The sequence below is a fragment of the Musa acuminata genome, chromosome BXJ3-6 (assembly GCF_036884655.1).
Source record: "Musa acuminata AAA Group cultivar baxijiao chromosome BXJ3-6, Cavendish_Baxijiao_AAA, whole genome shotgun sequence".
Classification (NCBI taxonomy): Eukaryota; Viridiplantae; Streptophyta; class Magnoliopsida; order Zingiberales; family Musaceae; genus Musa; species Musa acuminata.
The window spans coordinates 13390494-13406960 of record NC_088354.1 but is presented as its reverse complement, the minus strand read 5'-3'; the positions used below and the strand labels follow the sequence as shown (position 1 = coordinate 13406960).

Below are 16467 nucleotides of genomic sequence, written 5' to 3'. Positions count from 1 at the left end.
GATGATGAAATCAATTGATGAGTTTATGGACTAATATACTTTTGAGATAAATAACATAAAAAATACTTTGATCAAGGACACAAACTATCATAGGTAAGTTGTCGAAGTTGTTAGGACTGTTTCAACATAAGGAGAGGGGGGGGGGGGGGGAGGTTGGGGTGTGAATTAGTGCTTTCGATAAAATCATCGATTTTGAAAAACTTTCGTTCAATAAAAAAATTCATAGCGAAAATGTGCTTGACTTGGAGTAAGTGAACTAAATAATTAATTTAGAAAGTAATAGCAATGAAATGCATAATGTAAATGCAAACCGAGTTTATAGTGGTTCAATCGTCATGGCCTATGTCCACTCCCAATTCTTCTCTTGTCGAGGCCACCAACATCCACTAACGATCTTCTTTCAATGGGCGAAGACCAACAAACCTCTTACAATTATTTTTCTTTTTCATAGGTTTAAGAAACAACCTTTATAAGTTTCACACCTCTCTTAGAATGATAATAAAACTTAAGGAAGATGAGGAGGATACTTGGCACTTTTTTAAGACTTTTATAACTCAAAATCTCAAGACTTTTGTTCTCATTTTTGTGCTTGTAAATAAAAAAGTTTGGGGTATTTATAGGCCTCAAATGACTTAAAAAATGAAGCCAAAAAGTGTCGCATCGTGAGTTTCCAGGATATTGACGGTACTACCATCATTATTGGGTGGTACCACTGCCATTATTAGGCGATACCATCGTTTGTTAGATTAATAACTAGTTGTACCACCGCTTGTTAATTTGACATTGGATGATACCACCATCCAGTTTGGCGGTACCACCACTTGACATAGTATGGAGGATTGTGTCTGGGTGGTACCATCGCTAGTCTGGACAGTACCACCCGTCAGACAACCTGGGAGGCTGAGCCTCAAGTAGTGCCACCAATAACCTTAGCGATGCCACCGCCTAGGTTAGCTAAGGATCACTAAATAAGCTAAACAACATGCCCTATTCAACCCTAATTCGGGCTCAATTGGCTCCTAATTAAGTTAGTAGGATTATACTCAAACCTAATTTAAATTAAGACCTAACTACGATGATTGAAACTAAAACAATTACAAAACAAGAAGCTAAGTTGTCCAACACATCATTTGTTCATTCAAACTCCTAGCGAACTTCCGGCGCATCGTCCGAACCTTCAGTGTATCACCCGATCCAAGTGCATGTTGACTCCCGCAATATCTGATCTTGGCACAATGTTTAATTCTTCCAATCTGGTGCTCATTTTCTGACTCCGGCCCAACGTCTTATTCTTCTTGCTTCAATTGTTTTACCTTTCATGATCGTGGTTAGTCTTACATCAATTTTCTCAAAATATAGATTAGATCATAAATTCATCAATTGAGTTCATCATCAAAATCTAAGATTCAATAGAAGTAGGAGAAATTAGACATTAGGCTAGAAAGTATCATGTAAGAAATTGGACATCGAGCCGGATGATTGATCGACGTGTTGAAGAATAAACTTCATGCCATGAGTTGGGGCATCATGTCAGAAGGATCGAATATTACACCAAAAGATCGGATGTTATGGGAAAGTCAACATGTCGATAGATCGAGTGATATGCCGAAAATTAAAACGAAGTGTCAGATGATCAGATGACATGTTGGAATGCTAAACAATATATTGAAGGCTTCGTGATTGTGTTAGATACTTGATTAGAGTGTTTAAGTCTTGATTAAGGTCTTTTGGGGTCAAATTGAGTTGGTATTAGGTTAAAATCATGCCAACTTGTGGAGAAAGCTAATGGGCTTGGACCAGGGCCGAATTAGGCTCGTTAGAAGGCCAAATCAATGGCCTTAAGTTAGCCTGGGCGGTGGTACCACCAGGCACAATGGTGGTACTACCTAAACAGCCAATAGCCACTGTTTTATGCTTATTAGCACTGTCGGAGGTGGTACCACCCAAGTAGGTAGTGGTACCACCTAAGGCGACGGTAGTACCACCTAGAATTCAAATTTTGTGATGACCATTTGAAAGTCCAAAATTATGGCATAAAAAGTTACGACTACAGGATCATCCAAATCCTAAAATTTTCCATGATTTAAATTTTTTGGCTCTACCTTAAAGCCATTTGGGGCTATAAATACCCCCCACCAAGGCTTGGTTAGAGCAAGAAACAAGTTATGAAGTTTCTAAGGGTTACAACTCTCTTTGAGCATTGGTTGAGTCTCTTCCTCCTCCTTGAGTTTAGAAATGATTCTCAGTAGGTGTGAGGTCTATTGTAAAAGAGTGAGTATTATAGAGGTTCTCTCCTAGGCTTGTTAAAAGAAGAAGAGTTGTAACAAGGGTAGTAGATATTCGTCCATTGGAAAAAAGATCGAGTGAAAGCTAATAGCCTCGAGAGAAGAGAAATCAGGAGTGAACGTAGGTCGGGAAAATCGAACCACTATAAATAGGTTTACATTCTCTTACTTATGATTTGTTATTGCTTACTCATTTACCTTACTCGCAACCCTTACTCATACTTTTTGTTAATCACATTTCCAATATAGACTTATCGATTGAACATTAAGATTGGATAAAAATTTTTATAGTACTAATTCACCCCTCTCTTAGCGTCATTACGATCATAACAGGTCAAAGCCCAAAAGGTAGCTCGGGTCAATTATTGAGTTACCGAATTGCCTACTTTACGAAATATTCCTGAAATATTCTTAGACGATTAGAAGGTAATTTATGTTAATTATAAATTAGCCCCCCTTAGGAATAATCATAGGAATATTTCCAAAAGATCATAAGGTAATTCGGGTCGGTTACATAGTAGCTACTCTGAGGAATATTTTGGAAAGATTAAAAGATAGTTCTAAGTTGGCTATGAACCACTTCCTTTAAAGGATCTTCGCAAAATATCCTCCCACCTTCACAAAATATTCTCCCAAGTTGGTTATGAACCACTTCCTCTGAGGAATATTTTTAGAAATTTATTCTTAATATATTATATTAAAATTTTTAAAGATAAATATATTATTTCCAAATATTGCAAGGATATATATATAAAGAATTGATGCCCCCATAGGGATTAGGATGAAAATTCACTATTTAGTAATCAAATATTAGGAAATAATTAGGATATATAAACTAGAAATTTGCTTCAATACTTGCTAATCTCTGGTTATATACCTCACGCTTGTTGGTTAACCACTGGTTGAGCGCCACGTAGGACTGTAATCCCCGTTTGCGCCACGTCGTAAATAACAGTAAAAGGCCGGTTCTTTTGTTTAACCCCATCGGGTTCGATGACGCTTCCGTGCAGTCTATTAATATCCCCGGTGAGGGTCGAGCTAAAGCTTCCATCTTTGGAGGACTTACCTCTCCCCTTGACGAGACCCCTTCAAAGTCCAAACCCTAATGGCCCAAGAAATTCTCGACGAAACCCTGGAGCTTCCCGATGATCGGACCTCCGAACCCGGCGTCGAGCGATCGCCGTCTGACATTGTTGATCCCTCTCTCTCTCGTTCCCTTTCCTCCAGCCGCCTCAACGCCCGGGCCGCCGAATTCGTCCCCCGGGTGGCGCAGCCCCCCAGTCCTGCCCCGGCGCAGATCCACCACGGCCACGATCCGGTCGCCCACCAGGTGATGCACGTCTTCCACCAGACGTCCCCCAGCCCCACGTACTTTGGTCCTGGGGCGAGTTCGTTCGAGTACTACGGAGGTGGGCCCGCCGGTGGGTTTGGAGAACACGAGGGAGGTCACTCAGGTGTTGATCCCGATCAGAGTTATCCGGCAAGGGACGGGCTGTCGGAGGAAGTTACCCAAAAGATCACTAAGCAGGTGTGTGCCTTCCTGAAGATTTCGCTTAATTTCTCAATTTTGACAGTGATTTGATGCATTAGGTATTTGAAGATAGTATTTTTGGAAAAAGAATAGGTTTACGACTTTTAGTAAAATGTAGACTTTTGTCACAAACCTTAGAAGAAGAAGTAATTGATGAAATGAAGCTTCCTTGATGTTTGTGAAAAACATATAATTTAGACTGTACCATGATCTGCCTGCGGAAAATGAATGAGACTTGAGCATAATGCCTTGTTATCCTGATACTTATATCTACTTGTGACGTGTGTTACTCGAGCCATTTATTCATTCCATGGAATGTGATAGATTTTTGTTGCTTCTATGTCCTCTCATTTGCTAATGGTGAGAATGGATATATGAAAATGGTAATCGGTAGAAGGTCTACCTCTTGTAGTTGGACGTGTACGATAGGGATTCTTTTTAGAGGGTTTCTTGTTGTCACTCTTTTGTTCAGATACTGAAATATAAACAGCCCTTGATCACGTCCTCCTTTATTTCCCTGTTTAAACACCAAATCTCACATGTCCTGTGTATGGAGAAGTAGCATAATTGAACAAATATGTCTCTTGTGCCTCCTTACTCTTTCATGGCAATGCATGTGAGAAGTCCATCTTTTGTTCCATGTGGTAATAATTGGCATTTAATGGTGAATTTGGTTTAATTGTCTTTGTCATCCTCAATCTAACATGTCATTGCAATTAGGTTGGGCTTTCTTTTATGTCAAGTCAAAGAAAGAGACATTTTGTTTTTGGCTAATTTGTGTTGTCTTTTGATGTTGTTGAGGTTTTAATACTCCACATAATTTTGCTTGATTAATTTCAGGCCACAAGTTTGAGTTGTATGTAAGTGACCTTGCTATTGTTTTTATAAATGATAATACGACCTTATAATCTCGAATATAACCTCAAGTGTTCGTTGTGTGCTAATTCTCAAGTCCAAGAAGCAGTTTGTTCCTTGGTTAGAATTGGTATTTGAATCAAAATCAGAATGCACTAGAATCTGAATCCAAATGCTTGAATCCTATCGCAACATGGACTAGGAACTAGAATGATAGACCCTGGTGGAGAGACAGAGGTCAGCAGTGGGAAGAAACTATAAAGAAAAAGGAAGGAGAATAACAAGGCCATCCAGCATAAAGTGAACTTTTTGTTTTTTTTAGAGATTCAGAATGACATGTCCACAGGATTCAGCCACAAGTCCTGTAACAGGATAATGATACTTCCTTCTCAGTTCTCTCCTTAAGTTTTTGTAACCAAACAAGAGAAAGAGACTTTCTCTTATGTTCTCTTCACTTTTCTCCAGCATAGGTTGTAAATATTACAAAATATGGCCTGTTAAAAATGTAAAAACAAAAGTTTTGTTATTTAAATAATTTTTGTTCCTTTTTTAAATATTAATACGAAATCAGGATGATCTGTTACGAACTTTTATCAACTCTTCGTGCCTTATTTGCAATAAGTTTTCTGCATCTAGTTTTCCTACTATAATTTCAAAACTGTTAATTTCCTACATTATCTTGTATTGTGTTATTTGATGCAAGGTATCTTGTCTCTTGTAACTTACTATTTTATCTTGGACAGGTCGAGTATTATTTCAGTGATGTGAACCTTGCTACAACTGAACACTTGATGAGGTTCATTAACAAAGATCCCGATGGATTTGGTAAAGATTTATCCATTGACCATTCAATTTTTTTACTCTTTGGATTTATCCAAATCTAATAATTTTACATGTTTTTTAGATATATCTTTTTCAACAAATTAAGATGTTCAAAGGTGTTTGCATCAATGTCTTATAAAGGTAGAATGTTGAGGTTTATTGAGATGAACATGGACCTGAAATTATTGGTCATGCATATACATGATGAACAAAAATTCTATAAAGAGCATTGGAATTAGGGTTAACAAAAGTTTTATCAAGGTTAACCAAGATTTAAGTAGGGCTGCCAGTTGAGCATGTTAGGAATTAGGTCTTCCAGTTGAGCATGTTATTAGGTTGAATGAAAACCCCAACCCTAAATGACACCAACCAGGCTGCTCTCTTTGGGATCTAACCTGTATTGCTGCTCGGTATTCCAATTCCTTGATTATTTGTCATTAGGTTGTTGCTGGCGCAGTTCATTTTCCTATATGGAAGCTTTTTAAGGTTGAAGCTTATCTTAGTATACACTGACCTATTGGCATGAATGAGTTCCATGTGGTACTTGCTAAATTTTTTGTCTGATTTGGAGTCTTCCACACATCCAAAAATGGGTATGCAAACATAGCTTGTTAGTTGTATGAACAATGTTGTAGGGTAAATGGGCTCTTTGTGTGTTGCCTTGTTTATAATACTTTTAGTTATATGTCTTCCATGGACCTTACACCAAACTAGTCACATTAGATTGAAAAGCAAGTCAATTGGTTTGCAAGGACACTGTCTTATATGGATGACAACAACAACTTGGTGTTGTTTCCTAGAAAGGGCAAATGAACCATCATAATTAGATTTGCTGTTTCATCATAAATGAATCCTTTTAATAGGTCACTGTAATTTTCAAAGTTGAAGTGATAGCCTTTCAGCATCTGTCATTATATTGGTACCCCTTTTAGCACTTTGCTTATCTTTTAGGACATGTTTCTTTCACTCCCTACGGCTTCCTGGAACTATGCTTCTGGATTTTAGGCCCATTTCTGGAGTGTCAAACACATGCCACTTTCACTTGAAGGATACTTTCGGTTGCCACTATGAGAAAAACAATGGTCCTCAGTTCAAGTGAGCAAAAGTGACTTGCCTTTAACAAACAACAATTTTCATCCTTTTTACTATTATAAACCTTAACTGCTATATATTGGTACAATTTTTCTATGAAAAAACAATCCAAAGATAAGGGAAGTAGTTGCATGTTTTATCATAATTCTTAAGTGCAATATGTGTAAGTATTGTGTTGAAGAAAGTGGTTTAAATATATATTGTAATCGAAACCCCCTAATTATTTGCATATGCCTCCCATATTATTATACCTTGAATAGGTTGAAACTCTCTGCAACCATTAAATGGTAACCAAGAGAAAATATCTTGCAGAATATTCCATCATCATCGATGACAAACTTATCCTTTGTTCTAAATCTGTATCTTTTTCCTATTTTCATGATGTACCAAATCAGAATTTTTATTTCTGTTTTGCTTTCTCTCTTCTCTTCCTTCTCCTCCTGTCATCAAGTCCACAATAAGTTCTTGAAATGTTGCAGCGACTGAAAAGATGATGCTTTCAAGTAGGTGAATCTTTTGTAATTTGAGAGACCTAACATGGTATTGATTGAGCTGCTTGGTTCTGGTTCAAATCGATGTAGCAATGAATAATCACCCACCTCTCACCAATCTTTGTTACCTGAAGCTTGGTTTGCATTGGTATGTGGAGTGAAAATGGGAATCATAATTTACTAGTTTGGAACTTGATTCAACATGGGTGGACTTCTTTGGATTGCGTACCCAGGAAAATTGCATTCAACTGGTAAATGGGTTGCACTTTACATTTATGTATACTAATATATATCTAGGACTATTTTGGTGAGTTCATCAATGGAGGAATCAATCTCCCAAAACCTACCATACTGTCCAAGTTTTGAGAGCTTAGTGCTTCAAGACCTGAAAGTCAGGGAGCTTGGCAGTGAATATTGGATCTCCCTGTGAAACTGATTGATGAACACATAAAGCAACTTGATCTTAAAGATTTCAGAAATTATTGGGTCTCACTAATTATTCATCATAAGAGATGTCAAGTCTCAATCTGCTTAAGCGGCCAATTTGGGAAGAAAGATGGCCAGAGAAATAAAAAAGAAGAAAGTCTTCATCTAGTATTCTGTACAAGAGAAAGATAGACATTTTAATGAATTTCACAAATGGTAAGAATTTTATCAAAAACTCTAATTATGTTAAAAAAACAAATATTATACAATTATTTCTTTCCAATTACTCTCTGTTACCTATAGGGGTTTGAGAGTTGTAGGTAGGGTAAAGGGTTGGATGTATACATGAAGGGTTTCAATAATGAAGGCATAAGATAGGGGTTATGTGCAGGAAATCCTAAATATTTTGTGTTCCTTTGTTGGATGGCAAACTTCTATTCCATATGAAGATGATTGTCTGACAGAATAATTACCAAGAACCTTTTATTGCATGGTGCTAAGGGTGAACACTAGTGTTTTCAGTAAGGTTACTTCTTTTGCAATATAAGTGACCAAAATTGACTCACAGAAAGTCTCTTTTCTTGCAAGGGTAAGTTTAGGTACATTGACCGTTCCCAGCCCCACAATCATGAGAGTGTCACACACTGGCGTCCTCTAATGCATGATGCTATATGGACTATAGGCTTGAAACTGAACATGTCATATGTAACCAATTTGGGCTTTATCCCTTTATGGAAACATACAAAGATTGTGGGCGGTTCACAATGGTGCGTGCATGATTGACAACATCAGGAACCAACATTTGCCAATGGTTCATTTGACAGAAAATGTTTTTTATAATTCACTTGCATTTTAACTTGAGCAAAAAGCAACCTCATTCTTTTCCTGGTGGCAAAATAAAATTTGGCAATTAATAGACTGCAAAGATGGAACTGTAACAACAGCTCTAACTTGCAGGAGCAAGAGAGACATGTAGGCAAATATGTATTTTTACCAATGCCTGAGGAGTTCATTTATAGAGTACTGGTGCTTCGCTGGGAACATTGTTGTCCTAGTTTGTACTAATTTATGGTGTCATTCTCTGCAATGCCCATATTTTGTGTTCTATTTTGTGGGATTGTAGGTCGAATGTAGAGAAAACATTTGCTTTGTATGTGGAAAGAGAGGTTGGTCCTTTAGAAGCCTTCCATGTGATCTAATGGCGACTATATTCATCCTAAAGGCCTAATACTCAAATATGTGTACCCTATGAAGATTTTTGATATTTATATGGTGTCTGAAGGGTTTCAGAACCAATTTTGAGAATTGATTTTTGTTATAGCTTTTATGGGACCATATGGAACAGATGCTTGGAGATTATACATCTTGTCTAATTTGCAGATTGACCTTGGCATTTGATTGTAAATTATTTGTAGAAGTTATTTTCATTTGGAAAGACTGCACCTGTTGATGAATCCTTTTGTAGCTGTCAGTGACCTAAAGCTGGAACACCCAGCTTCCCCTGAAAGTTGACATGGTTTATAGCTGAAGTTGAGCAATAGATATGTAGTTGTATTGTTTGGTAAATTATTATTTCACCTGTCACCTGAAAGGTATAATTTGTACGTTGAGATGACATTTATACTTTATATTTTAATATTTTATTTTGGCATCACCTAATTGGTTATCCAGTTGGAGAAAAAGTATCATGTGCTTTTTATCAAATTTTAAGCTGTAGCTTCATTGACTTGCCATGCAAATAGCAATCGATATTTTCAGCATCTTTTTTCAACATTTGGAAGATTGACCTGTGAGAAGAATTGGGAGATCAGATTGTAATAGAGATTGCCTAATCATCCTTTTTTTTCGCCACTGTGCAGTTCCAATATCAGTTGTTGCAGGGTTTAAGAAAATTAGGGCCTTAGTCCACAACAATTCTCAGCTTGCTATGGCACTCCGGACATCATCAAAACTGGTGGGATATGTTAACACACTTGAGTAATGCTCCTCATTTTAATTTATAATATGTTGAACCTCTTTTTTTTTTTCGTTCTGGGGAACTGTATGTATACCATGACCGTGGCATAATTTGCATTGCATAATGCATCTCTAAATATGTTTTCTAGTCATAGATGTCATAGATATGATGGTACTTGCTTAGTCTTTTAGTGTACTAAATTTAGTTAGTTACAGGTTGTAAGTGATGATGGTAAAAAAGTTGGGCGCCAACAGCCGTTTACAGAATCAGACATGGAAGAGTTGCAGGTGAGAGGTTCAACCAGACCGCTATTGATGTTATTTCAACATTTTATGTGGTCTTATTTTAATAACAGTTTTGTCCTTTTTTTCTTAGTCGCGCATTGTTGTGGCTGAAAATCTGCCTGAGGATCACTGCTATCAGAATCTTATGAAGATTTTCTCAGCTGTTGGCAGGTAGAGTATATTGTAATTTGTAAATATTATATGATTTTGAAACCTAAATGACTTAGGTGATGCTGTTCTGTAGTGTAAAGACAATTCGCACATGCTACCCACAGCCTCCCAATGGAACTGCTGCTGCAGTTAATAGACCAACAAAACTAGAAATGCTCTTTGGCAACAGAGTATGTATTTCTGTCAATTGTTTTATTTGTGTGGCTGTTAGATGGCATTTTTAAAATGTACCTTCTCATTATTATGCTGATTGCTTTTTAACATTTGCACATTTTTCATGGTTAGCTAACATTGTTTGCCTATCTATTTGAGTCTCATTTGTACGGTGAATTTCTCTTTCAAAGTTGGTTGTATTAAAAAATGGTCTTTTTCTCAACAACTAGATTTTTAGCTAGTTGATGTTTCTGAAAATTGAGAAAATGTTGTAAGATTGTACTATTGAGTTAATGGAAATTCGTGCACCTCTCTCCTGACACTTTAGTCCTCGGGGAACCTTATGTACATGTTAGCTTTACATAAATTGTGTTTTTTTAACTATCTATAGCTTGCAGAGTTTCGTAGCACTTGTACATATGCAGATTATAATATGAATCCTTAATTATAGACTTTTCCTTTGTAGTTGCATGCGTTTGTGGTGTATGAGACTCTCGAAGATGCTGAAAAAGCAGTAAGTTTATTAGTCCCTTTTTTCGTAGGATTTTTGCATTTTCTAAGCTTTAATTATGCTGATGTATTGTTATCTGGGCACACAGGTAGCAGAACTGAATGATGAGAAGAACTGGAGAACTGGACTCAAACTTCGATTATTTCCTAAATTTGTGGTAATCATAATGTTTTTCATTCTGTGTTCTGTAGTGACTTGCATTATCACTCACAAATCTTAGTTTATAACTTACTTTCAAACATTTGCTTGGTCTAGAATCATCATATTCTAAACATTTGCTTTGTTTCTGTGTATGTGCATGCACACCATGCTCTATACCTGTTGGGTATCTCATCTGTGTGCGAGTGTGCAACTAATTAAAAAGGCAGTGGTGGTAGAAAGAGGTGTTACCTTGAAATTCAATTTCCCATATATGAAAATTGTTTTGTTCTCACGGCAGGGAATATAAATATGACCCATAATAACTTATTATGACTATCTGTTCCAGCATTGATTGGAATTCTGCTAGTTCAGTTGGAATATATGATGAGGAAGAGGATTTGCAGGTTATTGTTTTTTTATCAAAAACGTAGATGGGTGTTGCTAGATTTCAATCAAAAGCTGGGTCATATATATGTAGATATATTTTTCAATTTAATGTTTTCCCTTCTTTATGTAAAGGTTTAGGATTGTAATTCTGACTGGATGTCGTGCTTGGTTCTTGCATAAGTTTTGGGTTTCTAGATATAATGCGCATGACCTGATGATGTTTCTTTGTTTGATTTAATAGATCTTATCTATTTGCTCCTGTTGAGCAAAAAGGAATACTAGACTGTATGAGAAGACTATATAATTTGTATTATCAAAATTTTTGTATCTGTTCCTTACTTCATGAGTTGATAAGCTACATAAGCTAGTGAAGTGAAACTTTTTAAGTTACTAGCTGTAACTCATTTTCGCCATCTCCAATCCAGACAAAACATGGGCAAGCTCGAGGAAGAAGAGGGCATGAAGCCGATATTAACGGGGAAGAGGATGTCTGCACGTCAACCCATTCAAATGAGAAGCAGGTTGAGGATACATATCACCCGTCTGAAGTGTTGCATGAGCATGAGGTAAGAATGCATGCTCCTCTTTCCGACCATGACATGTTAAAGCTTTCTTCTCTAATAAAGATTCAGTTTATTTGATGCCTACCAGTTAGATAAATAACTGAATCAATATGCAAGAAATAAATCAGATAGACCAAAACCTAATCTTTATCTCTATGGTAAATCATCAGTCTAGGATGGAGTTGTTTCAGGGCTGTTCAAATATGTTGAGTTGATGGTTGGTAGTTGTAAACATGATTGAATATATGATACTTTGTTCAGAGCGAGGAGAGTTTCAATGACAGAGATGGAGCTCCAAGGCGAGGAAGAGGTCGGGGCCGAGGAGGGAGAGGACGAGGACGTGGCCAGCCTTATAACAATAGCCGCGGTGGAGGGCATGCGGTTGGCACTCCACCTTCTAGCTATGTGATTCATCCCGATCGTGAGCAACCTGCAGTAGCTCATAAGCAACCTCCTGGCCCTCGCATGCCGGATGGTACAAGAGGATTTACCATGGGTCGCGGGAAACCAGTGGTCCCCACAAGTACAGTCTAAATACCATTATTAGTATGGTTGTTCCTGGATGTGTGTGTTAATAGTGACCTTTATCAGCAAATCTGCTGCTTTTGGGTGTAACTGCTGATGATTTTGGGTATATTCATCCATCCATCCATCCATCCATCCATCATTTCGCTCATCCATGTGTCCAGTATATTAGGGTGTCTCGAACCTAGTTTTGGGGCTCGTTTCCTTGTATTCGTTTTTTGGTCCTCGACATTTGATGGTGTGGTGAAAAGAAAGAAAAATGAATGTTGGTACTGAACTTGTTCTAACTATATGCTAATAAAGCTTTAAAAGGCAGAAGGTTTGTCGATTGGCAGACACGATCTTCGATGGTGCTGTGTTATTATGGTTCTTACTGGCATTTCCTACAATAGAATATGCAATGTTGGTTAGAGTTATTTGAAGACTTTGCGTGTTATAGATTTACATTTGTGCTGTTCGTGATGGTTCATGTATCAATCCAACCCACCTAAAATTCTGTAACATGATTTTTTGTCACCTGATGGGCTTTTATCACTTGTAGTAGTCTGATAGAGGGGAAAATTATCCAATCATAGTTTGACATATCGACACACCAGTACAGGTGCTAGATTTGACGCGTCGGAATCGATCATGTCCATCGGCTACGCCATCGGTCACCTTAGTGATTGAAACTGCCATTCTAGACACGATTTGATCACATCTCAAGTATTTGCCCCGCAACCCTGGCGAGGTTCGGTAGACCCACCCCTATGCCTTGTGTTGGATGTGCAGTCCACCCCTCCAACTTCGATCCCCATATGTTCGTGTCCATAACACATGAGCACGAGCTTCATATATGTATATAAATTATGTGGAATAGTCATGACTCTTTGACTCCCACAGCCACTGTGAAAACATGGAAATTTTTCCCCAAGCAGGATGGTCTCTCTGATTGAACTCTACTCTGAGAATTCCTTCGAGTAGGCATTGTTAATGAGACTTTATTAAGAACAACAATACTAAGAAATGGCTCCTCATGGCATTGAATAGTAAATGGGACTCATCAATACCATTATGAGACAAAATGACATCAAGTCTCAGGAATAAGTACCGAGATTGAGAAAAGGAGGGTAAATAGATGCTAATATGAGATTCCGGAGGAGCCTTTCTTACATATCAGAAATCAATTCATCTGCTGCGGCACATAGCAAATAGTGCTTGATTTCTTTGTTGTTCCCACAAACAACATGACCATAAGACACAAATCTAGTCTCTCAAGAACTGCGACAGCTCCGTTCACCACAACTCCGGTGAACGTCGGGGGCCAGTCAGCTGGAGACGGCCTAAAGATACAATATATGGTAGCATACACTATCTGATGCAATGCCATGGCGCCATGGTTCAGAGGCAACTGGATGGGATCATAACTCCTGAGGCAGTCCCTTTCACATTCTTGCAGTAGGACAGGGACCGCTCGTTCTGGTAAGTGAGCTTGATGTCCTGCAACTCGATTCCAGTGCACGGGTTGCTCGGGCTGCAGTCGAGCTTCACCGCCACCTGGGTCGCCGATGTGCCATGGACGTCGTTGAATTTCACCTGGCTAATCTTGATTCCTGAGCTCTGCAACATTGATGAGAGAAGAAAGGTAATGAAGGTGACTGCGTTTTAGGTTCTGCAGCTGATGGTTCTAAGATTACCGGGCCGGGGCAGTTCACGGTGCCGGGGCAGTAGTTCTGGTCGACGACGATCGGGTTCTGGACGTTCTTCATGACGGCGTGCTCGAAGGTGACCCCCTTCACGAAGCCATTGCTCGGCTTCGCCCATGTCTTGATCCTCAACCCGTTCTGCGTCCCCGTGAACTCGACGGCCCTCACCGTTATGTTCTGCACTCCGGCTTCCTGTGCTTCGCCGCCCAAGCTTCCGACGCTGCAGACCACGAGAACAAGTTCGATTACCATGTTGGCGGACACCGATAATTTCGAGAAGCGTACGCATGTGAAGTTGAAGTTGCCGACCTGATGCCGTGGCCAGGGCCGCACTTGATATTCTCGATCCACACATCGGTGGAACCAGGCCCCATGGAGATGCAGTCGTCGCCGGTCCTCATGGTCGATCCGGTGATCGTGACGAAGCTAGACATCTGGATATGGATACCGTCGGTGTTGGGGCTGTCGTCCGGTGCTGTGATGGTTGCACCCTGCAGTGTGATGCCACTGCTAGCGAAGATGGACATGTGGAAGAGCTCGCTGTTGACCAGCCTTATGCCACTCAACAAGAGGTTCTTCGACTGCCCAATAGTTAATGACTGCAGTAATTCGCGGCACGTTCATTCATTAGCCTTCGTGTACTCTTCTTCTACTGGTAGCTTAAGAGTTTAGACTGTTACCGTGGCACCGTAGGGGCAGCTCCGGCGAGCGTTCTTGCAGGCCCAGAAGGCCTGTCCCCGCCCATCCAGCCTTCCGCCATAGATGGACAACCCTTCCACATACTTGATGGTAATCCACTGTGTGGAATCACTGTAACCAGCGGGAGCCATGAGGGTCCCCTTGATGAACATCCTCATCCCGGTGTTACTGCAGGGGCCGCTGAAGAGCGCCTGGCTTACCAGGAACCCGCCCGACGGAACGATGATCGTCGCCGGCTGGTTCGACCCGCAGGCGGCCGCCCATGCAGCGAGGAACGCCTTGGCCGCGTCGGTGCGCCCGTCCGGCTTGGCGCCAAAGTCCACCACGTTGTAGGCCGCCGTTGCCATGGTGATGGAGAGGTAGGAGATGAGTAGCAGTGCAAGCAGAGAGCCGAAAGTTTGCGCCATGATGCAGAAGAGAGGGATGGAGGTGTTGCGGAGGATTGAGTTGGGAATGTATTTATAGCGAGTGATCTCCGATAAGGGTTGACAAGACGGATTGGGAAGAGGAAAGAGGAGCACGCAGCGGGATCTGGTGATCATGTCTTTGCTCAGATTGCGGGTCGCCATAAACTATGGAGTCAATCAATGCGAAGGGGAAGGTCAAAGGTTGGACGAGCAGCAGCGCACAGTGTCGGGTAGCGGTTTTGGCCGTTATCATCGCATGGGAGTACTTAAATGCCTATTATTGAGTACTTAGTCGTGCATGCCGTACTAACTTGGCATCCACTTTGGCTCATCACAAAGCCACATCAATTGTTTCTGCATTTGATGCAATTCCATTATGATCCTCTCAGCTCATTTATATATAGTTGGAGGAAGTGAAAGGAGAAAGTAAAGATCTCTGTATGCTATGGAGAATTGGAAACTATGATTCGGATCCACGAAAAAGAATCAATCCAACATCAAGCTTACATGGATGATTTAAATCTACCATATATTCAAATGCGCACTGAGATGGTAATTAATACAAATAATGCAAATCAAAATCATCTTAATCGATTTCCTTCCTTGACCATCCACTGCTTCCTTATAGATCTCTCTCAGCTTCATTGGATCCCTCGTGGATGATTAAGGGGTTGCTTTAAGGCACAATGACCTACGCAGGGAGGTTATGGTGTCTTGGATTGGAATTTGCTATTATTTTTAGGTTCGATGTATCAATCAGTGCTTAGATCTCAAGTTTGGTGGCTGCTTTGGTTAAGCAAAAGTAAAGGAGTGATCATGTGATGTACAGCACCAAAATCCATGTACAGGAGACTTGACAACACCATCATGCATGTCAGAGAAGCATTAATGTGATTGATATATAATATATCAGCAGCTTCTGCATGCAAACCTCCTCATCCCAGCTAAGCATGTTATGTTCTTATTCATTTAGATGGTAGTCCTTTCAAAAGCTAAGCAATTATGACCTTAACATCTGTATTTCCACCTCCTGATTTGGCTGTTAAGAAGAGAGGGTTATCTTGCAGTTTAGATTACATTCAATCCCTTTTCTTCTTATGTGTGCCAATGTGAAGACCTAAAAGAATTCCTTGCATCTCAACCACATAACTTGAAAGATGAAGCAAACAAGCTTGACTGGAGCTTTTCCATCAACAAAGAAAACACATCTTCTCTGTCAGTTCCACTTTATAAGTTATCCATACATTGCTTCTTCATGGTTTTGTTGTTTCTTAATGGCACAACACATGGGGATAGACCTAAGAACATGGCACATTTCAACAATGAAGATTGCTTGAGGAGTCTCTTTCTGCAGATACAGAGAAAGATCTGCAAATTGCCTGAATGCTGCCTCCACTTGGTCGTTACTTAAAACAAAGGTAAGCTTAATTTTATAATTCAAAAAAAAAATGTTGATTATATAATTCGTCTAAGTAATGATAG

At 39.5% G+C, this 16467-nt stretch overlaps 2 protein-coding genes across 2 annotated transcripts; one reads left to right on the top strand and one right to left on the bottom strand.

Annotated features, from left to right (window-relative positions):
- The first annotated feature begins 3325 nt into the window (after positions 1-3325).
- LOC135639445 (la-related protein 6B-like) lies at positions 3326-12528 on the top strand. Its single transcript, XM_065153200.1, has 10 exons — positions 3326-3813; positions 5415-5496; positions 9362-9456; positions 9675-9746; positions 9835-9914; positions 9988-10084; positions 10534-10581; positions 10667-10735; positions 11532-11672; positions 11931-12528. Exons 1-10 carry the CDS (start codon positions 3391-3393, stop codon positions 12201-12203), a joined length of 1380 nt encoding a protein of 459 aa, XP_065009272.1. The 5' UTR covers positions 3326-3390; the 3' UTR covers positions 12204-12528.
- Positions 12529-13308: 780 nt separating this feature from the next.
- LOC135639888 (polygalacturonase-like) lies at positions 13309-15162 on the bottom strand. The gene is made up of 4 exons (XM_065153880.1): positions 14560-15162; positions 14189-14478; positions 13871-14099; positions 13309-13793 (listed from the first exon to the last, which is right to left on the bottom strand). The coding sequence occupies exons 1-4, from the start codon at positions 15145-15147 to the stop codon at positions 13575-13577; spliced, it is 1326 nt and encodes a 441-aa protein (XP_065009952.1). The 5' UTR covers positions 15148-15162; the 3' UTR covers positions 13309-13574.
- Positions 15163-16467: the final 1305 nt, after the last annotated feature.

What these genes read in the sequence shown, in the direction of transcription:
- LOC135639445 (XM_065153200.1), top strand. Translation starts at nt 3,391, where the DNA reads ATGGCCCAAGAAATTCTCGACGAAACCCTGGAGCTTCCCGATGATCGG. An exon ending in TCCGGACATCATCAAAACTG is followed by an intron (nt 9,457 to 9,674) that starts GTGGGATATGTT and finishes AGTTAGTTACAG; the next exon opens with GTTGTAAGTGATGATGGTAA. An exon ending in AAGTGTTGCATGAGCATGAG is followed by an intron (nt 11,673 to 11,930) that starts GTAAGAATGCAT and finishes TACTTTGTTCAG; the next exon opens with AGCGAGGAGAGTTTCAATGA.
- LOC135639888 (XM_065153880.1), bottom strand. Translation starts at nt 15,147, where the DNA reads ATGGCGACCCGCAATCTGAGCAAAGACATGATCACCAGATCCCGCTGC. An exon ending in GGCCCTGGCCACGGCATCAG is followed by an intron (nt 14,100 to 14,188) that starts GTCGGCAACTTC and finishes CGTGGTCTGCAG; the next exon opens with CGTCGGAAGCTTGGGCGGCG. An exon ending in CCGTGAACTGCCCCGGCCCG is followed by an intron (nt 13,794 to 13,870) that starts GTAATCTTAGAA and finishes TCAATGTTGCAG; the next exon opens with AGCTCAGGAATCAAGATTAG.